The 25,547-nt window shown below is 35.6% G+C and overlaps 1 protein-coding gene across 2 annotated transcripts in view; it reads left to right on the top strand.

The window, feature by feature from the left end:
• Positions 1-25,547, top strand: part of DIAPH2 (diaphanous related formin 2) — an 881,199-nt gene that overhangs the window by 643,137 nt on the left and 212,515 nt on the right. For both annotated transcript variants that reach the window (XM_045817492.1, XM_045817491.1), the window contains one exon: positions 7,314-7,449. In XM_045817492.1, coding sequence (XP_045673448.1) covers positions 7,314-7,449 — 136 coding nt within the window. The remainder of the gene's footprint in view (positions 1-7,313; positions 7,450-25,547) is intronic.

Raw genomic sequence — 25,547 nt, 5'->3', positions numbered from 1 at the left:
TTTGTAGTCAGCACTGATATAGTAAGCCATTGGAGATGATGGAAGGAAGGAATGGTTTTGTTTTTCAATGGTGGTGGTTTTTATTCTCAAATATCACATCAAGTTTGGAAGATGCTTTCTTCATGTAGTCCTGGTGTGATTGAGGCTGGCATCCGAGCCTTTTGAACATGCTTATTGATTTTAGAATGAGGGAAAGGGAGGGAGAAGAGAGGGAGAGAAACATCAGTGCAAGAAAAATATCAATTGGTTGCCTCTTAAACATGCCATGACTGGGAACCAGAACTCACAACCTAGGCCTGTACCCTGATGGGGAATTGGACTCTCATTCTTTCAGTTTGTGAGATGATGCCCAACCAACTGAGCTACATCCAGTTTTATCCACTTCTCAAAGTTTAATTGGAATAAATAAGTCTTAGCATTTCATGAGTTGTTTTTTTTTTTTTGGCCATATGTCTCATTTGTTAATTATGTACAGCAAAGGAAATAAGATTTTTAATTTATTCATATTTTTCAGTGAGGCAATAGAGGTTTCAGTGAGAAATTTAAAATTAGGTTGATGAATACATTTTGCAGTAAACCCTAGAGACATTAATCTGTTACATTTTGTTCCTTTTGTACATGTTTTTAAGATATTTATTTACTTACTTATTTATTTATTTTAGGCAGAGGGGAAGGGAAGGAGAAAGACAGGGAGAGAAACATCAGTGTGTGGTTGCCTCTCCCACAACCCCCACCGGGGACCAGACCTGGCTTGCAACCCAGGCATGTGCCCTAACTGGGAATCAAAACAGCAATCCTTTGGTTCATGGTCTGGCACTCAGTCCACTGAGCCATACCAGCCAGGGTCCTTTTGTACTTTTTACTGGCTCTTAAAAGATATGCCAGATAAGGTAAAGTTAAAGGAGTTCATCATCACCAAGCCCTTATTATGTGAATGATTAAAAGGACTTATGTAAGAAAAACAAGATAAAAACTATGAACAGTAAAATGACAACAAACTCACCACTATCAACAACTGAACCTGAAAAAAACAAAAACTAAGCAAACAACCAGAACAGGAACAGAATCACAGAAATTGAGATCACATTGAGGGTTACCAGTGGGGAGGGCAAGAGGGGAGAATGGGGGGAAAGGCACAGGGAATAAGAAGCATAATTGGTAGGTACAAAATAATCAGGGCTGGGGTTAAGAATAGTATGGGAAATGGAGAAGTCAAAGAACTTTTATGTATGACCCATAGATATGAACTAAGGGGAGGGAATGCTGATAGCCAGGGGAATGCAGGGCAGAGGGGAATAAAGGGGAAAAAGAATGGGACAACTGTAATAGCATAATCAATAAAATATAATTTAAAAATAGATATGCAGTAAAACTAAGACTTTTTTCTGTAAATATTTCCTACCTTGTTTGAAATTACCACCAAAACACTTTCACAATGAGTATCCTTTTAACAGAACACAGTCCTATACACTGACAGAATCTAATCAGTTGGCATTCCCAGCCCTAAGAAATAATTATTGATGCTAACTTCATGATGATAGTGCTTATAAGTTAGTATTTTAAAATGTTTAGTGAGGCTCAGCAAATATAAAGTGTTGTTAATCACAGCTAGTTATTTAAGGGTTCTTTAAAAAAAAAAAAAAAAAGAAACCTGAGCTTAAATTTGTTCCTGTTGCTTTTACTCTTTCAATTATTTAGGTTTTGTTTATAGGAATTAGGTGAAAAGAAAGAACTGGTATCTCATCCCTAAAGAGAGTTCTCTCCCCATCAGATTTCACATTTAGGAGAGTTAAACCAAGTTTTTAACTATCTTATCTTTCACTCTAGTAAAACTCAAGATTGTTGATATAAAACCATAGTTAAGATTTGCCTTTCCCTTTTAAATTGTTCCCTTAAGGAGAGAGAATTGAATAGGCACATGTCTCCCACCCCTAAGTTTTTAAAGCTCGAGCCAAAGAATAGAAACAAGAGCAATAGAGTCTTCTTTTCGGCATGAGGCCTCTTCATGAAGACAGAATGGGTGACACAAAGACCAAAATTATACTTCACAGTCTGTGTGGCTTGAAAAAAAAAATTTATGTCTTTGTACATAGACTTTACTTACAAACCATGGAATGTATTTTCCTCCTTTGTTTTGGTCTCTTTATGATTACACATGGCATTTCAAATGGTGTGCTTGATTCATAGTTAAATCTATTCATGAAACATTTAAGATGTAAACTAATGGGCCTATTATTCGGTCTGTTTCATCATTTACTATGTTTATGCTTACATTGTTTTTGTAGTGTGGGTAGCAAGCCCCCATTTCATATAGAAATTTAACCTACTCACATATGCCAAATTTCTTCATTATCAAGCCTTTGATATTAATTGTTGACTTATTTCCTTCTACCGCAATTGTATCAGCTAAGATATAAACATTTTTAAGCTTTATTCCATTTTCAATAAATAAAAACAAAAGAAATATATGGAGAATGCTACAGAAATAGTGTGATTCAAGTCCATGAACCTCGGAATGCCTAACAGTCTACATCAACATGTCTAGTCAGAAAATATGGTTTAGATTTGGGCTTTTTGTGTGTTTTTTGCAATCATCTTACTGCTTTCATTAGATGATCTTAGTCTGTGAAAGGATGTCTATAAAAAAATCAACACAGTCTTGGGAATCTGATTGCCATATGTATCAAATAAAAATAGATGCCCATTTCAATTTGGATTTCAGAAAAACCATGAATACCTTTTTAGTATCAGGTGTCCCAAATATCACATGATTTTTTATTATAAATATATCCCAAATATTAGATGCACAGTAAATAATTTTCACCATCAATGGTTCCCAAATGTTACATGAATTTTTCAAAGATAGCTTAAGTATTATATGCGATATACTTATGCTAAAAAATAATTCATAGTTTATTTTAAAGTAAAATTTTTCTGAGTGTTTTATGTTTTATTTGGCAACTCTACTTGGAAGGCATCATGGTAGTGTAAGTGAATACACCTGGTTCTGATACTTAAGTAACTGAATAACCTTGGGCGTCTCACTTAACCTACCTGAACCTAAGTTTCAACATCTGTAGAATGAGAAGAAATAATAACTACTTTGCACATTTTCTATAAAGATTAGAAATTATTTACTTAAAACACCTGGCACATGATTTCATGAAAATGTAGCTGTTATTATCAGGACAAAGAAGAAACATAAATGGAAGTTAGTAGTTTTTGTTTTTTTTAGCTTCATAATTGGCACCACTCATCAGTTAAATGGCCCATTTAATTAATAAGTAGAAGAGTCCGCCACATGATGTTGGTGACTATTTACCAATCAGAGATTTGACCAGTAATAAAATACTGGGTTGGCCAAAAAGTTTGTTGTTGTTGTTGTTGTTGTTTGTTTTTAGTAAGATGGCTGTAGTAACGCTTAGTTATCTTTAATTTCATTCAAAACAATTCTGTTAGATTGTATTGTGATAGCTGTCATACCAGCATGCACTTAAAAAAACTTATCAAAATTGGTGAATTTTTGTGTAGGCATTTTAATATTGAAATGGAAGAAAATATGCAACATTTTTGGCATATGATGCTTTATTATTTCAAGAAAGGTAAAAATTAACTCAAACACAAAAAAAGATTTGTGTGGTGTGTGGAGCAGGTGCTGTAACTGATCAAATGTGTCAAAAGCAGTTTACAAAGTTTCATGCTGGAGATTTCTCACTGAACAATGCTCCACGGTTACATAGACCAGTTGAAATTGATAGTGATCATATCAAGACATTATCGAGGACAGTCAGTGTTATACCACACAGGAGATAGACAACATACTCAAAATATCCAAATCAATTAAGTTATTGCTGAAAATGAAAAATACATCTTTTATGGAAGAAAACTAAACAAACTTTTTGGCTAGCCCAATATATACAAACGTTAACCTCCCTCCTTTTTCCTATAACTTGTTATGTTACTTACCAAATGTCATATAACTTGTTAGCATCAGAGCCTGAATATATGTTGCCTTCACATTATCTTTTTTTTTGCTAAGTCACAATTTTATTTCAATCCTACCCATCCCAAACATCATTTTTAAATTTTTATTAATGTTATTGAGATATAATTTATATATAGCATTCACCATTTTAAAGTATACAAATCAGTAGTTTTTATTATATTCACAAGGTTGTACAACCAAGGCCAGTATCTAATTCCAGAACATTTTCATCAGCTCCCAGAAGAACCCATACTCATTACCAGTTACTCCCCGTTCCCCCTTTTCCCATCCTCTGGCAACCACTAATCTACTTTTTGACTTTAAGGGTTTGTCTATTCTGGATATTACATATAAGTGAAATCATAACATATGTGGCCTTTTGTGTCTGACTTCTTTCACTTAGCATAATATATTAAGGTTCATCCATGTTGCATCATGTGTGAATGCTTCATTCTTTTTATGCTTGAATAATATCCCATTATATGGCCATATAGCACATTTTCCTTATCCATTTATTAGATGATGGACACTTGGGTTGTTTCCACTTACTGGATATTAAGAATAATGCTGCTATGAACATTCTTGTACAAGTTTTTGTATGAACATTTTTTCCCCTTGGGTCTGTATCTCAGAGTGGAATTGCTGGGTCATATTGCAACTCTTTGTTTAACATTTTAAGCAACTGTTTTCCAAAATTACTCACCATTTTACATTCACCAGTAACACAGAGAGTTCCAGTTTCTCCACATCCTCACTTGTTATTATCTGCTTTATATTATTATTATAGCAATTCAAGTGGGTGTGAACTGGTTCCTTACTGAGATTTTGATTTGCAGTTCCGTAGTTACTAATGATGTCAAACATCTTTTCATGTAGTTATTAGCTATGTATATAGGACGTGGGACACAAAACCAAAATTATCATCTGGAGGGCAGGCGCCTTGTAGTACAGGCTTCCCCTGCTAGGTGAGTGTTCTAGGAACCCATCTGTATCAGTGTACCAGATGGTGGTGTTGTGAGAGGCTATGTTAGGCTTCAGTGAATTTTTTTTTAAGACTCTTTCAACACTTTTGCCCATTTTATGATGGGTGATTTATGTGCGCACCTGCCCCCACTGTGCTGAGTGTTCAGCAGTTTTTGACCAAAAATGTCATGACCCCCATGCCCCATCCTCCCTCTTCACTCGATCTCACCCTGAGAGACTATTTTTGTTTCCCTGGATGAAAAAGTTCTCAAAGGCAAATGCCTTGCCAATGTGGAAGAGGTAAAACAAAAGAATGGCAGAAGCACTAAAAGGCATCAAAATCAACAAGTTCAAAAACTGTTTTCAGCAGTGGGAAAAATATCTTGATAAGGTGTATTGATTTCATCAAGTCAATACACCTTATCAAGAGTGTATTGGAGTACTTTGAAGGTGACTGAAGTTTAAACATGTAAGAATTAATACACAATTTTTTATAAATAAAATCTGGGTGCTTTTGGGTCCCCTCTTGTATTTTCTTTGGAGAAAGATCAATTCAAATCCTTTGCCTATTTTTAATTAGGTTGTTGAATTTTTGAATTGGAAGAGTTTTTATATATTGTCATCAGAAAAAAACTGATTAGCAAATATTTTCTCCCATTCTGTGGGTTATCGCTTCACTTTCTTGACAGTGTCCTTTGATGGATAAAAGTTTTTAGTTTTGATGATGTCTTATTTATGTATTTTTTTCTTGGTTACTTACAGTTTTGTTATCATATCACATTATCTTTTCTTCCTTGAAGAATAAAACAAGCACTAAAACAGGAGTAGAGACAGAAGCTCTGTTCCCACATTCACAATTAATAAATGTGTGAGCTTAAGCAAATATTAAACTCATTGGGAACTCAGGTTCCACATCTGTGAAAAAAATCTGGGTTCAGCACAGCAGGCACTTCATAATTTTTTTATGAATATACTACCTCTCTGAAACTCCTTAGGTTAGTAGTTCTCAACCTGGGTTACATTTGGCAATCTCTGGAGACACTTTCGGTTGTCACAACTGGGAAAGGTTGATACTGGTATCTAGTGAGTAGAGGTCAGGGGTGCTGGTAAACATGTTACAGTTTACAGGATGGCTCCTACAACAAAGAATTATCCAGACTAAAATGATAGTAGTGCTTAGATTGCGAAAACCTGCTCTGAATTCTATTTCTATTATTCTGGTTTATTTTAAGTGGTAGTTTTTAAGTTTGTCTACTGGAACCAGATCTTTTTGTGCTCTTAACCTAGTACTGGAGGTACCAGCCTGACGGGGGCAGTAGAAGGGAGAGGTACCAATAATTCTTGAGACTATTAGTCAAGAGATTTCTTTGAAAATGTTTTTAGGGCCTTTAAAAACTATTGTGTCTTCTAATTTGGAGAAAAAATACTTCGTTATAGACACCCCCAGGAAAAATCTTGTAGATGTGTTCATGTTATTGAGTCCTTTTCTTCAGGGTTTCTGGAAGAAAATATTTTTTGTGAAATACTTGGTACATGTTGTGAAATGTACCTAATCAATCATAATGGGAAAAAAGAAACAGAACAGCTTGATGGAAGAAACCTTCATTAGTGAGTTCTGTGACATCAAAGGAAGTTAATATTATTATTCTAGCTGATCAGTTTACTTCAACTTTATCCCATACCATCTACTTGAATGTACTGATTTACTTGAGTTCCATAAATAATCTATTTAAGATAAAATATACAATAGACTGAAATATGTTTCAGCATTTCTAAAGATCTTGGCATGTAAAAAGCTATTAAACTTGAAGATATATCTTCTCTGTGATAATATGGCTTATTATTTCATGCCTTTCACCATTAGATGTAATTGTTACCACCACAAGCACTACCATTGTAGACTAGCATTTTATCAAGGTATCCCATTTTTCCTCATAAAAATCTTATGGGGTAGTTTTTTTATCCCCACTTTTCAGATAAAGCCAAAAGTTATAATGGAACTATAAAATACTTGCTAAGCCATAGTTCCATATTAAAACTTTTCTCGTATATCCAAACTGCTTCCTATTTCAACAACAAAGAAAATCTATTTATTGTTAAATCTGTATACATTCATATCCCTAATTTTATGGCCCTTCATAATGCTGATTAAACCCTGAGTTATTTCTAAATGTTTTCAATGCCTTAGAATTACTGTTGTTTTTTTTTCTAAAAATTATATGTATGTACCTTGAATCTGGTATAAGATTTCTTTTTGTCTCTGAGCACCCACATGCATGTGTGGATATGTAATATTAAAATTGTACAAGTTCTCCAATATATAAGTAATGGTAGGATTTCTGTTTAACTTTTTTTCTATGTACAGGAAGCAGTAAAAGAAAACAATAAGAGAAAAGAAATGGAAGAGAAGACTAGGAGGGCAAAGGTTGCAAAAGAGAAAGCCGAACAAGAAAAGTTGGAACGTCAGAAGAAAAAGAAACAGCTCATTGATATAAACAAAGGTATGAAGTACTTCCATTTTTTCAAATGGTCTATAAACTGCAAAATAATTGCACTCGATTAATTTTGGATTATGAAGTGAATTGTGGTTTTGGTAGAAAAAAATCACAGTGTTATTAGTTGCTTGTGTCAAATTTCTCTCATCAAATTACATGTATTTCTTGTCACCCTACACTGAGCACTCAGGATTTTCGGTAATCAATTGAAGGTAATATGTTTGTGAAAGAGTCTTTTTCTCTCTGTTTTTTTTTTTTCTTACCAAATTCTATTATGTTCTGGATGAGGCACTGGTGAAGGAATAAGAGGGCAAGTTGAACAGAGAAAAACTGATATGGGGAGATGAGCATTATAGCTGTAATTTTAATTTTGTTGACAAAGAGCAGCAACAATTAACACTTTTCCTTAGGGGCTTGAACATTTCAAGCCATAATGGATATTGACAGCACTATTTTATACATTTGAAAAAAATTAGGAAAAGCATCCTGCTCAGCTGTGAGCCTAGGAACAAAATGTTGGTATGTCTGTGTAGTATAAAGTAGTTGTTTTCTTGGTTAGCAAGAATGACTGTGGATTAAAGGTAGGTATTTTTTAATTTGTTTCTTTTCTTTATAAAGAAGATAGCATAAATAAAGTGATTGGCACCAGATAGCTACAGCTGAATATTTAAGAATGAAAAAGCATAGCCTTTGCTACTGAGGGTTACAGAATTTAAAAATGAAAAAAAAAGTCAGAACAAGATAGAAAATAATATGATCAATATGGCCCAATGTAATGATAGTCAAAGTTGTAAGCACTGTATAATCTTGAACATGTGCCATGTACTGTTCTAAGACTGTCACATGTTTTAAGTAATCCTCATAACATCTCTGTGAGGTAGTTTTTTATTATTGTCTCATTTTACAGATGAGGAAACTGAGGCTCATAGAAAGCAAGGAACTTGCCCAAAGCAAATAGAAAGTATTAGCACCAAGATTAGAATTCAAGTAGTCTGGCTATGGAATCTTTGCACTAATAAATGCATTATCAAATAACGAAAACATGCCCCGGCTGGTATGGCACAGTGGATTGAGTGCCAGCCTGCGAACCAAAGGGACATGGCTTGATTACCAGTCACAGCACATGCCTGGGTTGCGGGCCAGGTCCCCAGTAGGGTGAGTGTGAGAGAAAACCACACATGGATGTTTTTCTCCCTCCCTTCCTCTCTCTCTAAAAATAAATAAGTAACATATTTTTTTTAAGCAGCCCTGCCTGGTGTGGGTCAATGGACTGAGTGCTGACCTGTGAGCCAAAGGGTCACCAGTTTGATTCCCATTCAGGGCACATGCCTGTGAGGTAGGCCAGGTCCCAGTAGGGGGCGCACAAGAGACAACCATGCATTGATGTTCCTCTCCCTCTGTCCTTCTCATCCCCTCTCTCTAAAAACTAAAGAAATAAAATATTTTTTAAAAAAGCAAAAAATCATGTAGCACTTACTGTGTACCAGGAACTTGACTGGGAGATTAACATATATGAACATATTTAAGTCTCATCAAATCCTATTAGGAAAGTGCTACTCACTCATTTCAAGATGAGGCAACTAGACACAGACTAAATTGCTCAAGTTCACAAAGACAGTAAGAGGTAGAACTAAGATCTGAACCTAGGCAGTCCATGGCCCAAGGTAATTAGTAATAATTATAATGCATTTTTATAATTATTACTCATAATTATTAACCAGTATCAATCATCCATAGTAATGTCTCTAAATGGTTAATCTGAAGTAATATCTATTCCTATTAAGCTATCCTTCACTCCTTTAAAATATGCAAAATCCCTGGCTGGTATACCTCACTTGGTTGGAACGTCATCTGCACACCGAAAGGTCACAGGTTCAAGTTCTGGTCAGGGCACATGCCTAGGTTGTGTGTTGGGTCCTCTGTCAGGGCATGTATGAGAGGCAACTGACTGATGTTTCTCTTTCACATCAGTGTTTTTCTCCCTCTCTCATCCTCCCTTCTCATATATAAGTGTGTCCTTGAGTAAGGACAAAACAAATTAAAATAAAAATACAAAAATTTTCAGAAATTGAAAATAGTCTTTTTTACCCATAAAACAAATATAACATAATTTAATTTTAAAAGAAGTAAAAAAGTAAACCAATGAGTTAAAATATAGCATAAACATAATTTAACAAACAATTTCATAATTAGGCTCACTAAAACTGGTCCTGACTAAAGACCACTCAATTAAGAAAAGCATTAGAGCACAGCCTGGCAATGGGTATTTATAGGGAGTTCTCCCTTAAAAAGTGATAAAGTTCACTGAATAGCGCTGAAAGTTAGCCCCCTTATGTGCTTGGAGGAATAGTGAGAGAAAAGCCTGGAAGAGGTAGGGGACAAATTGTTCATTCTCTAGGCTATGCTAAGAGTCTTACCCTGAAAGCTATGGAAAGACTATGAATATTATAAACTGGAAAGTGATGTGCTCAGATAAGTTTCATTTGGACAGAAGTGTAGAGAATGGATTGGAAGGGGAAAGTGCCGAGATAACAAAGTTTATGAAGTTATTATTATAGTCCTGTTAAGAGATGATGGTGTCCTGAATTAATCAATGGTAGTGAGGTTAGAGAAATCACAAATTAGAGGTGTATTAAAGTTCTATAGGATATGTAAATGTAGAGACAGATTTATTTTAAGAAGTTGGCTTATGTGATTATAAAAGGTGGCAAGTCCAGAATGTGCAGGGTAGGATGACAGACTGTAGACCCAGGGAAGAACCAGTGTTGCAGTTCAAGTCTGAAGGCAGTTTGCTGACAGAATTCCCTCTGGATCAGGGGAGGCCAGTCCTTTGTTCTGCTCAGGCCTTCATCTGATTGGATGAGGCCCGCCTACATTATGGAGGGCAATCTGCTTTACCTAAAGTCCACTGGTTTTAAATGTTAATCTCATCCAAAAAATACCCTCACAGAATCATCCAAAATAACATTTAAACAAATATCTGGACACCATGTCCCAGCCAGTTTGACCCTGAGGATTAATTAGATATGGAAATCAAGAAAAGGAGGTATTAAAGAAAGTAGTACCCTTCACAAAATAGTGTAAGTTTTCATGTAAAAGGCTAAGTACAGTCTCTGGGCATATCGGTAGAACTGGACACTGAAGGATGGGTAATAGTTGGATAGACAGAGGCAAAAGTTGTCAAGTAAAAGAAAACATCAGCAATAGTGTGTGTCAGTATGTAAGGTAGCAGGCCTTATGTAAGATATGTTTAATGGCCTACAAGAAAGTAGATCATAATGACTAAGAGGATAGATCTTAAGTTCAAGTCCCAGATCCATTACTGACTAGCCACATAATCTCTAATAAGGTATTTCATTACTCTTGCCTCAATTTCCTCATCTATAAAATGGAATAATGGGACCTTCCTTGTTATTGTGAACACTAAATGAAATAACCCACAGAGACTCGTGTTATTCGTATTTTATTCTATCAATTATATGCCAGCGTCTTTGGTCTCTGATAAATAGTTTGTTATTCAGTAAATATTTTCTGACATTGTCATTGTCCTCATTGTTATCCATTGGCATGGAAGGCTTTGAATTGGAAAACTGTTGGAAAGGTGGGAAGACTGTTGGAAAGACAGTGAAGAGCCTTCCAAGTCAGACAGGGGAGCTGTGTTGTGATGAGGTTGGAGAGCCAAAGTGACTGTAGAAATTTGTTCAGGGATTCCCAAGGTAGTGAACTAGAAGTATAAGAAAAGATAGCTGAGTATAGGGTAAATGTATCTGGAAAAGGACAGTGAAAGGTGAGGGGGAAAAAAGAATTAGTTCATACCTTATTCTTTCATACCTTATTCTTTCCTTCCTTTCAGGAAGGAAAATTTTTATAAAAGTGATCGAGAAAAAGGCAGTGAGAGTTGCAAGCAACCAATTAACTAATGGTCAAGGCTTTAAATTTTTTTTAAGAACAGCACATTTTACCAATGTATAATTATGCATTGATGTTTTTTGACATATTAGGTTATTTCATTCATTCAACTAACATTTATTGCACCATTTCCCAAATAACTCTAATGAAAGCATGCACACAGTAATACACTATTTATGTAAATGCAAAATTGAGAAAGCTAATTTAAATGCAGCAAAAATATGCTAAATCAATAAATGTACTCTAAAACGTGTAATAATATATAAACTATGTAAAGTATTTGGTATATTCTATGTTCTCCAACCTTTTATTATATTATATAAATGATAACTTAGGGAACACTAAAAAGAAAATAATTAATTTTGTAGGTAGAGTGAGGAGGCTTACCAAATATTAGTAGTATTTGTGAGTAAATCTGTTTTCATGTTTATGGAAGTAAACTAATTACAAGAACTTGGAAGAAGAAATAAAAAGAAATGCATTTTTTATTGTTGTTCAAGTACAGTTGTCTCCATTTCCACCCCCTATGCCCCACCCACCCATCCCTGCCTCCTGCCTTTGATCCTACCCCTCCTTGACTTTGTGCATATGTCCTTTATACTTGTTCTTTATGGCCCTTTCCCTGTCATCTGCTATTATTCCTTTCCCTCCTCCTCTCTGGTTACTGTCAGGTTGTTTTTTTTTTTTTTTCAGTGTCTCTGTTTGTATTGCTTGCTTGTTTATTTTGTTGATTAGGTTCCACTTATAACTGAGATCATATGGTGTTTTTCTTTCACCACCTGGCTTATTTCACTTAGCATAATGCTCTCCACTTCCATCCATGCTGTCATGACAGGTAGGAGCTCCTTCTTTCTTTCTGCTGCGTAGTATTACATAGTTTAAATGTACCACAGTTTTTTGATTCAGTCATTAACTGATGGGCACTTAGGTTGCTTCCAGCACTTGGCTATTGTAAATTGTGCTGCTGTGAACATTGGGGTGTGTGGGTTCTTTTGAATTGGTGACAAATGGATTTTTTAAATTTTATTTTAATTGTTCAAGTAAAGTTTTCTGCCTTTTTCTCCCAATGACAAATGCATTTTTAAAAAGGGTATTTTTAAATTGGAAACTCAAGTGTATTTTGTACGCAAATATTATTTAATCAGAAACAGTTTTGTTCCTTTTTATATAAGATTATATGGAAATTAGAATCACCTATTTACTTCTAGTATGATAATAAAGAATGAGCTATCTTAGTAGTAAGATCTGATGATACATCAGCCTTCTGAGAGTGAATTAGCAAATTTTATCCAATAATCCTAAACATTTAAATTCTGTGATTACTGGTAGAAAGCAATTTTGTTTTTCTCTGTATTCTAAGTTTTAAAATAATTACATCTTATAAGTAAATGAGTTCATTTTATGTTACATTATTTTAAGCAGAATAGGTCAAAACTACATTTCCTAATATCATACCCCAAACATTAAATTACAATAATCAAAATTATAGATTAGAATACTCATAATTAATGGAATTGATCCCAGTAGTATTAAAGCTTTTCTGCAAGTATAAATTACTGAAACAGTATAGGTACCATCACAAATACTCATGGATGTAATCTAATCACAAAAGCTAAATAAGTGTATATACTTTGTGAACCTAGGAAAGAACCATTGACCTAATAAAACTTTATCTATGAAAAAAAAAGAATATCTAGCTGATATTCCATGTACTTAAATTGCTTTGTTCCCTACATTAGCAAACATTTCAAGAAATCTATATTTATTCACAATCAGAATTTTTAATATTCTGTTTTTGCAGTGGAGATTTATGAAACTTTTTCCTAAATAAGATTATTCAGTACAGTAAAGTTTTGCCCAGTTCTTTAGAGCTTTTAACAAATTAAGATATTTTGTATAAATTTTGGGCCTTGTAATTTTTTATGAAACATCCTTAGGTTTGTTTTGGGCAACATCATGCCATACTGCTGCCATTCACTCAATAAATACATCTTGAATTTGTAAGTTCAAGTAGTAGGTTAAAACAACAAGGTGTAAGAGGAGTTCTCACAGTAGCAACCATCCAATGGTAAATTACACCCTGCTGGGTGATTTTGATGACTCCTGTGACATGTCATCTCAGACAGATCTTTCATTGGGTTAGCTTTCAATTGAGATGAATTCAACCTTTTCCCCTTTGTAGCCAAACAAACCTGAGTTCAAATTCTAATTCTGCATCCTAAACAATGTAACTTTGGGCAATTTACCTAACCTCTGTGATCCCCAGCTTTCTTGCCAATAAAAACAGTGTAAGAATGGTACCTGCCTAGGATTTCCATAATAATTAAATGAGAGAATACATACACATCTCTTAGCACTTTCCTGGCACATGGTTAGTTAGCACTTATGTGTTAAATGTTGTTAGCCCATTTATAATAGTAATTACTTCAGTGAACATATCAAGGGAATGTATTAATGGCAATAATCACTACAGTAAAATCTGGGCTCACTGAAATGCCTGGGGAAGAGATGTTTTGATTAATTTGATTTCATAATTATGTAGAAAGCCATATATGTATCAGTCTTTATTATTTGTGATCTTTTGGAACTCTTTGTCTACAGCCCTCCTCTGACCCTGCCAACCATCTCTCCACTCCCTCCCAGTTTTCATTTTTTTTCTTAGCTTTACATTTTACAGAGATGAAAATGTGTAGCATATAAGTGCTTAAATATAATTTTGTACAGACAGCCAGCACACAGTATATAGGTCATGAGGACTTTGTTATAGACTCTGGACCATTATTGAGAGCATCAGTGATTGTTGCAGACAGACATCAGAGAGTGGGCTTCATCGGTACTAATTCCAGAATGCCCTCTAGATTAACTAACGTTTCTAGTTATTTTTGTCCTGTAGCCTATTTGAGCCACTTATCACTAGAAATATTTTTCTGACCTCATAGTAAAATAATTACATTTCTGGCATCAGTTCACTGTAAGTAAGGGCTAAACTCTCATTCTGGCCGTGTTAGCATGAAAACAAATTTTCTATATCTACTAAAAATATCCTTTTGAAAAGGAGACAAAAATAAATATGTGAAACAAGATAGGTAATATACTTTAGATCTCATTAAGAGTTCTTAAATTTTAAATTCAGAAACTCATTTTGCAAAAACTGTCAAAGCTGTCCTCAGTGTGTTGAGCATTTAACAGATTTCATCAGTTGTTATGTAGAAGATGACTAATGCTGGCAGTTACAGACTTGGCTTTTCTCTGTAGTATGTGCTCATTATCACACATACCTTATGTAACTTTACTAGGCAGAAACCTATGAAAATATTGGAGCAGGTAGGTGAAAACAATCAAATTGGCTACGTAAGAAATAGTCAAGTCACACTGTAGGTGGCCTAATCTCTATTAGAAACATACTTTGGTTACATATTTTAATACTCTAATTCTTATTAGAGAAAAGTATCAAATGAATAACAGCTGTTACATACCAACATCACAATAATTTGGCTCTGTTCTCAGTCAGATGCGTTTAGATTCATGTCAGAAATTACACCTAACAGATTCATATAACTAACAAACTATACTGAACACAACTTAATCTCTAATGACTTTTTTTAAGTTGTATTTGTTCTACCTACATTGAATCCCCAAGTCCCTGGGCTGCTTCAGAATTAGGATAAAATCTGTTGTTACAGTAAATATGCAAAAGGGTTATTATGGATGAAAACCTTTAAGTGATTTTTAATTTAATTCCACAAGTATTTACTGAGTGCACACAGTGTGCTGAGCAGGGATGACATACCCTAATCACAGTATTGTTGTCTGAAAACTCAGCACTGTTAACCTGCTTAAGCGGTTACTAAATGTCAGCATTTCTCCCTCTCTGTGTATCTCTTCTGTGAGAAATAGTGGTTCTTGCTGCAAATGTGTGCATCTGTGTATGTATCCATTCACATAGGACCATGTGTAGCATATAACATCTCTCATCATTTTTATCATATTTTGTATATGGAAACTTCTATTTTTTATGTCTAGTCAATCCTGGGTTACTCCCTTCATACATGATTGATATATAATTGTAATAGACTGTCTTGACTAGTTAGTGGAAAGAAATGGGGGAAAAAGTATCTTAGTTTAAGAAAACAGTTATGCCCTTGTTATAACGATTGTTAAGAAAACATTATAAACTAATCCAAGAATATGATTGTCATCTAAATATGTAATGTGTTTCATATATGATTTCATAATAGCTTAGAAAATGATGATATGATTCATTTGGGAAGCAAAGAATAATTCTTTTAAATGTGCAATTAACTATGGATGGCATAATACTTTTATTTGTTTGAATTAGTACTGGAATCTACTTTAAGTGCACATTGCATAAAAAAAATCCCCTTATTATCAGATATTTTATAGTTCCTGAATTTGATTTAGCCTTCTCTATTTGCCGTGCTCTGGACAGGGCTGCCTGGGAATTAATTAACAGGATAGAGGCATGTAGCTATGGGAAGCTGCAGGCATGACCCTGCTGGGTGGGCCAGGCCCTAGGGGGTTCTTTTGAGACCTAAGATTCTGTGGTAGAACAACCACATTCTCACAGTATGCTCTGTAAGACTGTGTTGTAGTCTGAAAGTCAAAATACATTGTTTTGTTTGGTTGCTTAGTCTCTCATATCTTTTTATATCATAACCCCCATCTCAAATTTTAAACTAATAATGTTATGCAGTTTACTGTCTGAAGTGAAGACAGTTTCCAAATTTCCTGATTATTTCCAATGTCTCTGCATTCCTGGTTTGAGTTGCTACCGCCTTTGTTTTCCTAGAACAGCATTTCTGCAAAAGGAAAATGTGTTCCCTCTAGCCCTCTTTTGTCAAAAACCCTTGCACTTCCTCTCTGTTGTCAATTGAACCTTTTTTTGAAATGCATCAGTAGGGAGAGCTTGCCTAGCCTTTGCTAGAAAGTAGTAGCTGTAGGTGTATTTAAACAATCCAACTGGAAAAAGGTTTTTTTTTCTTTTTATTTGAAAACAATTGAAAATGAAAGGTATGTGTCTCAGGATAGAGTGTTTAACTGACCTTGTTCTACTGAAATTCAGTATAGTATAAGAAACAGCCTCCCCTGTGTTTCACTCAGTGTTTAAAAAGATGCTTTCTTTGTTTGAGGCAACTGGTTCTGAGTCAGAGCTCTGGCTGGCATAACTGCGATCTAGTATGTTGGTAGACCTTGTTATATTGTTCTTTGCATCTCTTTCTCTTCGCTCAAAGAGTCACTGCAGCTTTGTTCTAAGGACTTTCTGATCATATTTTGAAGGGACATAGAGATCGAGCTATACAGATGGACTATGACAGCATTAACCTTTGAGTGTAACTACACTCCATCCCTCACAATATATAGCCTGTACTTTTTTTTTTTAGGTTAAGCAACAGAAATTTTTTTCTTGTTGTTCAAGTGTAGTTTCCTCCGTTTACCCTCAACACTCCCACCTTCCACCCTCAATCCTACCCTCCTTTAGCTTTCTCCATGTGTCCTTTATTCATGTTCCTTAATGACCCTTCCCTTTTTCTCTGTTATCCCCTTCTGCCTCCCCTCTGGTTACTGTCAGTTTTTTCTTTATCTCAATGTCTCTGGTTATATTTTGCTCACTTGTTTGTTTTCTTGATTAGGTTCCACTTATAGGTGGGATCCTGTGGTATTTATCCCTCACCACCTGGCTTATTTCACTTAGCATAATGCTCTCCAGTTCCATCCACGCTGTCATGAATATTAGGAGCTCCTTCTTTCTGATGCATAGAATTCCATTGTGTAAATGTACCACAGTTTTTTGATCCAGTCATTTATTGATAGGTGCCTAGGCTGCTTCCACCACTTGGCCATTGTAAATTGTGCTGCTATGAACATTGGGGTGCATAGGTCTTTTTGGATTAGTGTTTCAGGGCTCTTAGTGTATAATCCCAGCAGTGCAATTGCCAGGTCAAAAGCGAGTTCCATTTTTAGTTTTCTGTGGAAATTCCATACTGTTTTCCACAGTTGCTGCACCAGTCTGCATTCTCACCAACAGTGCACTAGGGTTCCCTTTTCTCTGCATCCTCTCCAATACTTGTTTATTGATCTGTTTATTAATGGCATTCTGACTGGTGTGAAGTGGTGTCTCATTGTGGTTTTAATTTGCATCTCTCTGAGGGCTAGTGATGCTGTGCATCCTTTCATATGTTTCTGGGCTCTCTGTGTGTCCTCCTTGGAGAAGTGTCTGTTCAGGTCCTTTGCCCATTTTTTAATTGGGTTGTTTGTCTTCCTGGGGTGGTGTCATGTGAGTTCTTCATATATTTTGAAGATCAAACCCTTCTCCAAAGTATCATTTGCAAATATATTTTCCCATACAGTTGATTCCCTTTTCATTCTGCTGATGATTTCCTTTAGCTGTGCAGAAGCTTTTTACTTTAATGAAGTCCCATTTGTTTATTCCTTCCTTTATGTCCCTTGTTCTAGCAGACATATATCGGTGAAAATACTGCTGAGTGGAATACATGAAAATTTTCCTGCCTATGTTCTCTTCTAGGACTTTTATGGTATCAAAACTTATATTTGGGTCCTTTATCCATCTTGAATTTATTTGTGTATATGGTATAAATTTGTGGTTGTTTCATTTTATTTTGCACGTAGCTGTCCATATCTACCATTTGTTGAAGACACTATGTTTACTCCATTTTATGCTTCTGCCCACTTTGTTGAATATTAATTGCCCATAGAGACTTGGGTTTATTTCTAGGCTCTTTATTCTGTTCCATTGGTCTATATGTCTGTTCTTATGCCAGTACGAGACTGTTTTGATTACCTGGCCTTATAATATAGTTTGATGCCAGGTATGGTGATCCCTCCAACTTTGTTCTTCTTTCTCAAAACTGCTGCAGCTTTTGGGGGGTGTTTATGGTTCCATAAAAATTTTGGAAATGTTTGTTCTATATCTGTGAAATATGTCATTGGAATTTTAATAGAGATTGCATTGAATCTATAAATTACTTTGGGTAGTATGGACATTTTGTTGATGTTAATTATTCCAATCCATGAACATGGTATATGCTTCCATTTGTTTGCGTCTTCCTTAATTTCTTTCTTCAGTGTTGTGTCATTTTCTGAGTACAGGTCTTTTACCTCCTTGGTTACCTTTATTCCTAGGTACTTTATTTTTCTTGTTGCTATAGCAAATGGGATTTTTTTCCCTGATTTCTGTTTCTGATGTTTCATTGTTGGCATACAAAAATGTGTTTGATTTCTCAATATTGACTTTGTATCCTGCTGCTTTGCCACTAATTAGGTAGACTAGTTTTTTGGTTGAGCCTATAGGGTGTTCTATGTACACTATCATCTGCAAAAAATGACAGTTTGGATTCCTCCTTTCCAATTTGGATGCCTTTTATTTCTTTTTTGTGTCTGACCACTGTAGCTAGGACTTCTAATATTATGTTGAATAGAAATGGGAAAAGCAGATATCCTTGTTTTGTTCCTGATCTTAGTGGCAAAGGTTTTACTTTTTGCTTATTGAATATGAGGTTGACTGCAGGTTTTTCATACATGGCCTTTATCATGTTGAGGAATGCTCCCTCTACTCCCAGTTTCCTGAATGTTTTTATCATAAATATGTGCTGTACTTTATCTAATGTTTTTCTGCATCTATTGATATGATCATGTGTTTTTTGTCTTTCCTTTTGTTTATGTGATATATTACATTTATTGATTTTCAAATATTGTACCCTCCTTGCATCCCTGGGATGAACCCCACTTGGTCATGGTGTATGATCTTTTTAACCAATTGCTGGATGCGGTTTGCCAATATTTTGTTGAGGATTTTAGTGTCTATATTCATCAGCGATATTGGTCTGTAGTTTTCTTTCTTTGTTGTGTCTTTATCTGGTTGTGGGATTAGAATGATGCTGGCTTCATAAAAAGAGTTTGGGAGTCTTCCCTCTTGTATTTTATGGAATAGTCTGTGAAGGCTCGGGGTTAGGTCTTCCTTAAATAGTTTGTAAAGTTGTTCTCTGAAACTGTCTGCTCCAGAGCTTTTGTGTGCCACGAATTTTTTCATTCCTGCTTTGATTTCACCAGCTGTTATTGGTCTGTTCCAGCTTTCTGCTCCCTCTTAATTCAGTTTTGGGAGATTATATTTTTCTAGATATTTGTCCATTTCACCCAGGTTTTCAAATTAGTTGGTATGGAGTTGTTCATAATGATTTATTTCAATACTTTGTACTTATGTGGTATCAGTTGTAATCTCTCACCTTTCATTTGTGATTTAGTTTATTTATGTCCTTTCTCTTTGTTCTTGATGAGTCTGGTTAAAGGCTTGCAAATTTCATTTATCTTTTCAAAGAATCATCTCCTGGATCTGTTGATCCTTTGAATTGTTCTTCTAATTTCTATGTTGTTTAATTGTGCTCTAATCTTGGTTAATTCCTTCCTTCTACTTGCTCTGGGTTTGTTTGTTGTTGTTCCTCCAGTTCTTGTAGGTGTAGGGTTAGGTTGTTTATTTGAAATGCTTATCTTTTTTAGGTAGGCCTCTACAGCTATGAAGTTTCCCCTTGGATTCCCTTTGTTGTGTCCTATAAGTTTTGTGCTATTATGAGTTTATTTTTATTTGTTTCCAGAAACTTTTTGATGTCTCCCTGGATCTCATTATTAACTCATTCATTCTCTAGCAGCATGTTATTCCATCTCCACAAATTTGAGTGCTTTTGACTTTTTTCCTTGAGGTTGGTTTCTAGTTTCAGGCCCTTGTAATCTAAAAAAATGCTTGATATGATTTCAGGTTTTTTTTTTAATTTTTTGAAGCTTGTTTTGTGCCCTATCATGTGGTCTATCTTCAAAAATGTTCCATGTGGGTTTCAAGAGAATGTGTATATACTTCTCTGGGATGATTAGTGTCATATATATATATATATATATATATATATATATATATATATGAGGTATATAGATATAGACATATCTGTTAAGTCCATTTGATTTAGGGCATTGTTCAATTCCACAATATGCTTGTTGATGTTTTTGTTGGAAGATTTATCCATTTTGACAAATGGATGTGTTGAAATCCCCTGGTATAAGTAAGTTGCTATATCTTTTTTGAAGTCCTCCAAGATTTTCATTATATGTTTGGATGCTCCTGTGTTAGGTATATATGTATTTATAATGTTTATATCTTCTTGATGAATTCTTCCGTTGTGTACTATGAAGTGTCCTTCTGTGCTCTTTTTGTGGTCTTTTGTTTTTAGGTCTATTTGGTGTGATATAAGTATTGCTACCCCAGATTTTTTAATCCTGTCCATTTGCTTGTAACAGTTTTCTCCAACCCTTCACTTTCAGTCTGTGTATGTCTTCTGTTCTGAGGTGGGTCTCTTGTAGGCAGCATACATGCGGGTCATGTTTTTTATCCATTGAGCTACCCTATGTCTTTTCATTGGAGCATTCAATCCATGTATATTGAAGGGTAGTTTTCATAGGTACTTATTCATTTATATTTTCTCCAATTGATCCTGTGTTCCTCTGTCTCTCACTGTTTTTTTTTTTTCCTTTTCTTAAAGCACTCCCTTTAGCATCTCTTGCAGAGCTGGTTTGGAGGTGTATTCTTTTAGACTTCTTTTTTTCTGGGAAACTCCTTATTTCACCTTCCATTTTAATTGAGAGCCTTCCTGGGTAGAGTAGTCTTGGTTGCAGGCCTTTGGTTTTCATTATTTGGAATATTTCTTGCCATTCTCTTCTGGCCTGTAATGTTTCTGTTGAGAAGTAGCTGCTAGTCTTATCAGGGCTCCTTTGTATGTTACTTCCTGTTTGTGTCTCACTGACTTTAAGATTCTCTCTTTGTCTTTTACTTTTGCCATTTTAATTATGATGTGCTTGGAGTGGGCCTCTTTGGGTTCCTCTTGATTGGGACCCTCTGTGATTTCTGGACTTGTGTGACTTTTTCTTTCATCACATTAGGGAAGTTTTCCGTCATTAATTTTTTAAACACATTATCTATTCTTTTATTCTTCCCTTTCTGGTATCCCTATTGTATGGATATTATTATGTTTCACATTGTCCTGCAATTCCCTTATCCCCTCATTGTTTTTTAGTCTTTTTTCCTTTTCTTGCTCTTTCTGGGAGTTTTTTTCTACCTTGTCTGCCAGGTCACTGATACAGTCCTCTGCTTCATCTAGCCTGTTTTTGATTCCTTCTACTGTGTTCTTCAATTCAGAAATTGTGTTCTTCATTTCCTGGTGTCTCTTATTGATAGTTTCTATATCCTTTCTCATGCTGATATAGTTTGCAGTAAGTTCCCCATAGATTCCCTGTAGTTTTTCATAATTCTCTGTGAGCTCATCGAGCTTCCTTATAACCATTGTTTTGAAGTCAATATCTGATCATTGACTTGCCTTTATTTCATTTAGCACTCCTTTTGAGGATTCCTCCTTTCCTTTCGATCAGGGGTTCTTTGCCATCCCATTATTTGTGAGACTCCTCTTATTTACTTCTGCTTCTTAAATTGATCTGTTTTGACTCCCTGCCTTTGTGGTGTGAACTTTTATGTAAGGAGACCTATGGGATTCAGTTGGCCAGTCTTCTTGATCTCCTGAACTTGATGGTCTTAAGGTTCCCTTTATGCTATTTATGTTGGCTATGTGGATGTAATTGGGTTTTGATTGTTGTTTGGTTGTTCTTTGGTGGGTTCTTCCCTCCAGCTAGTTGACTGAGGGTCACCCTGCCTGCCACTTCTTGTATGTTGTTGTGCAGATGCTGCCTGAACAAAACCACGGAGCCCAGGGTGCAAACCTATATCCACAAAAATAACTCCACTCCCCTTCCCACTATCAGTAGCAAATGAACCTGTATTGATAATGGTATGAAGAGATTAAGAGTATTACAGCAAGATAGAAAATGAAAATTGAAATGAATATAGTGAGAAGAAAGAAGGTAAAATGGGGGAAGATAAGCGAGGGGCAATGTATGTTAATTGAAGTAAACTGTAGTATAAAATCTAGTAACTTAACATGCACAAATTTGATGGACAAGAAAGGAATTTTAAAGAGCCATTCAGAAAAGAAAATATTGCTAATCATTGGGAAAACCACTGTAGTTTTTGTCTGGTAGCGTCTAGTATTTACTAGTATTTTCTCTTTCTGGATCCTCCTCTGGTGATGTTCAATAGTGACCCCATTTGACCTTAGGTAGCATAGTATAGACTACCAGGGATCTACTGCCTGTGGCTGCCTCCTTCGGTTGTTAATCTAGTCACTCTGCACTCAGCAATCAGGCTTAAGCAACACATACTTAGTGTAGAATCCCTCCTGGGTTCAGGGTTGTTGTTTCCCCTCAGGCTGCTGTAAGTTGCAGGAGAGTGGACTGCCTGAGCAGGATGGCTGCTGCAGTATTGGGGATGACTCAGCACTGGGATCCCAGCATCTACTGTCTCAGTTCTCTCCCTAAAGATTCCATTGCCAGTCTCTCCTTTAGTATCTGTAGCTCACTCTGCCTTCACCTTTGCTAGAACCCAGGGTAAGTGGCTGCAAATGAAATTTGTGTGTTAGCCCTTTAACCAGCTATTCATGTCTCCAGTCATGCATCTCTGGCCAAGAGCAACCCTGTTGCTTTCCACTACTGGTTGTTATCTGTGTGCTCTTAGGGCTCTGGTGCTCTAGGTTGGGGACACCAGCTTAGGGTTTAGATCCCAGCCTTCTCAGGGGGATCCAACCAGCCGCTTAATTATCTATCTGGCGCTGTCACTTGTGGGTGTCCATCCAGCCCTCTCCAGTCTCTGCTGCACTCCTTACCCAACAGATTTTGCTGAAGCTGGTTCTACTGTCTCTCTGAGGTTATAAGTCTTCTATCTTGCTATTTTTCAGTTGTTTGTTCTGGGTATTTGCTCTACAATTTAGGTTTAATTCCAGATGGTACTCGGAGGAGGTTACTGTGGCTTCTACTCACTCCTCCCCCATCTTTCCCCTCTCAAATTGTTTCATTAGAACTTTGTGCTCTACCTAGCTTTCTTTTCTGATTTAAGGCTTTACTTAGTTTTATTAGTCTTAGTTTTAGGTCACAACTTTCTGAATTACCTACCCTCTCTGCCCCACACCCTGCTCATATTGGCACTTGACTGGCTAATGCACTGCCACTGTTCAACTTGAGTTTCTTCATTTGAAAGAACACTCCTTTCCTCTGTTAATACCTTGGGATACGTTGGCAGGGGCATCAGAAACCCTACCACAATGGGTGAGTTACTGCACTGAAGATTCTTGGTGTTCTCCTACAGCAGTGGATCTCAAAGTATGGTCCCTGGATAAGCAACTTTAGTGTAACATAGTTTTTTTTTTTTTAGATATGCACATTTGCTGGCTTTCATCCAGAATTACTGAATAACAAAATGGGTGGGAATAAGAGGGAGAGCAATCATTTTTTTTTAACAAGCTCTCTAGGTGATTCTAAATGCACATTGAAAGTTAAGAAGCCTAGAGCCCAATGACTGGACTCATCTTTTACAACTGAGACACTAACAGCATTTGCTCAAGGACATAGAGCTAAGTTTAGTGCTAAATATTAGAGCCTGTCTCAGCCCACTGCTCTTTCTACTATACTACTACACATTGTTCATGCTTAAACTTATTTTTAGTCACTTAATTTTGGTCATGGCATATTAATGTACATGTAAAAGTGATTGGCTTATCCTCCAAACTTTGCATTTCTATACTTTTTGAACCACTGCCAATGATGGGGTCAGTCAGAATCAAGTAGTTTTTAGGGACAAGTTGGGAGGATATCCTTGGCATTAGAACTTTACAGGGAACTGGGCATTGTCTGTGTTGTACAGCATGGCTTTGATGAATGGTTATTGCCATGTTTTGGAAAGTACAACATACCAAAATGAACTCAAGCCACTGATTTATTAAGGAATGATCACTTGCATTTGTGTACATGTGTTTGTGTTTAGTTTGTAAAATGAATTACCAAAGAATTTCTTAAGTAGCAATGTTCCTGGAATGTTAAAATAGAATTACTTGGTTGTGGGGTAAAGGTATTTAATGAATAATGTAACTGTTTAGGAACACATCTATTGAAGAACAAGTATACCTTGTATTAGTTTTTAATTATTATTATACTTTTTGTATAATTATCCTCATTTTAACATACTTTAAGGCCTTCTGTTCCTTGTAGATGGATGTTCTCATATATTCTCCAGATAGTAAATAAATATGTCTGAATTTTCCATTGTTTTAGTTTGACATCTTTGCCCCTCATACCCTCATGGATCTGAACTTAGAGGAAAGGCAATCCAAAGCTACTATTGCTTTTTTTCTGCTTTCAATTTTATTTTTAACAGCCAAACATTTTTCAGTGATCATTGGAGCATTGACACTATTATCCTACTAAATCATGGTTGAGTGGATTGAAAAAGTTAGTGCAGCCTCTAAAGATGTGACTTAACCATTGGGAAATTCTTCTTTCATATGATTCTATGAATGTTAAAGAAAAGAAAATAGCATTAAGAAATTATCAGGAATAATAACTGCTACATCATTTTGAAGACCTTGTAATGTTTTTCATATATTAATAAGAAACGTGAGAAATGGGCAACCAGGATAGTCTATTAGGTTACAGATGGGTTTTATTTTTACCAGCATTGGCTATATAAATTGCATGGCTCACTGCAAAATGAAAATATGGGCCTCTTGTTCAAAGATTGTTAATTTCAAGATGGCAAGTAGCAGAGTATTTAACCAACCATGGAGTCCTTCTGAGCACAGGGCCCAGTGTGATTGCATGGGTCATAAGCCCTGGAAGCCCATGTTTTGCCTAAGTAATACAGTTAATAAAAGAACCGAAATCTACACCCCATTATTCTTGGAACAAAATGAACATTTTAACTTGAATAAAAGTGAATCTTTTAACAAGAATCTGCTTCTAAAAAAATCTCTTCCTGCAAGTAACCTCTTTTATTTGTTTCAAAATGTCTATCTGTAGCAAATAAAAAGGGGAGCTTTTCCCTCGAGAACTTCTGGCAACAAATGATGGTTTTCAGCCCTCTTTTGATATATTGAGAAATAGTTCTAATTTCTCTTAAATTAAATGTTAACATAGTTCTCTGGTAAATACTTTATATACTCTGAACAAACAGCTTAAAATTTCTCACATATTTTGCTGAAGAGATTCCTGTTTCTCTTTTTTAATCCCCAGTAGCTTAAGGT

This window comes from Phyllostomus hastatus, unplaced genomic scaffold (genome assembly GCF_019186645.2).
Source record: "Phyllostomus hastatus isolate PE091 unplaced genomic scaffold, TTU_PhHast_1.1 phas_scaffold_28, whole genome shotgun sequence".
Taxonomy (NCBI): Eukaryota; Metazoa; Chordata; class Mammalia; order Chiroptera; family Phyllostomidae; genus Phyllostomus; species Phyllostomus hastatus.
This window is presented reverse-complemented; position numbering and strand designations above follow the sequence as displayed.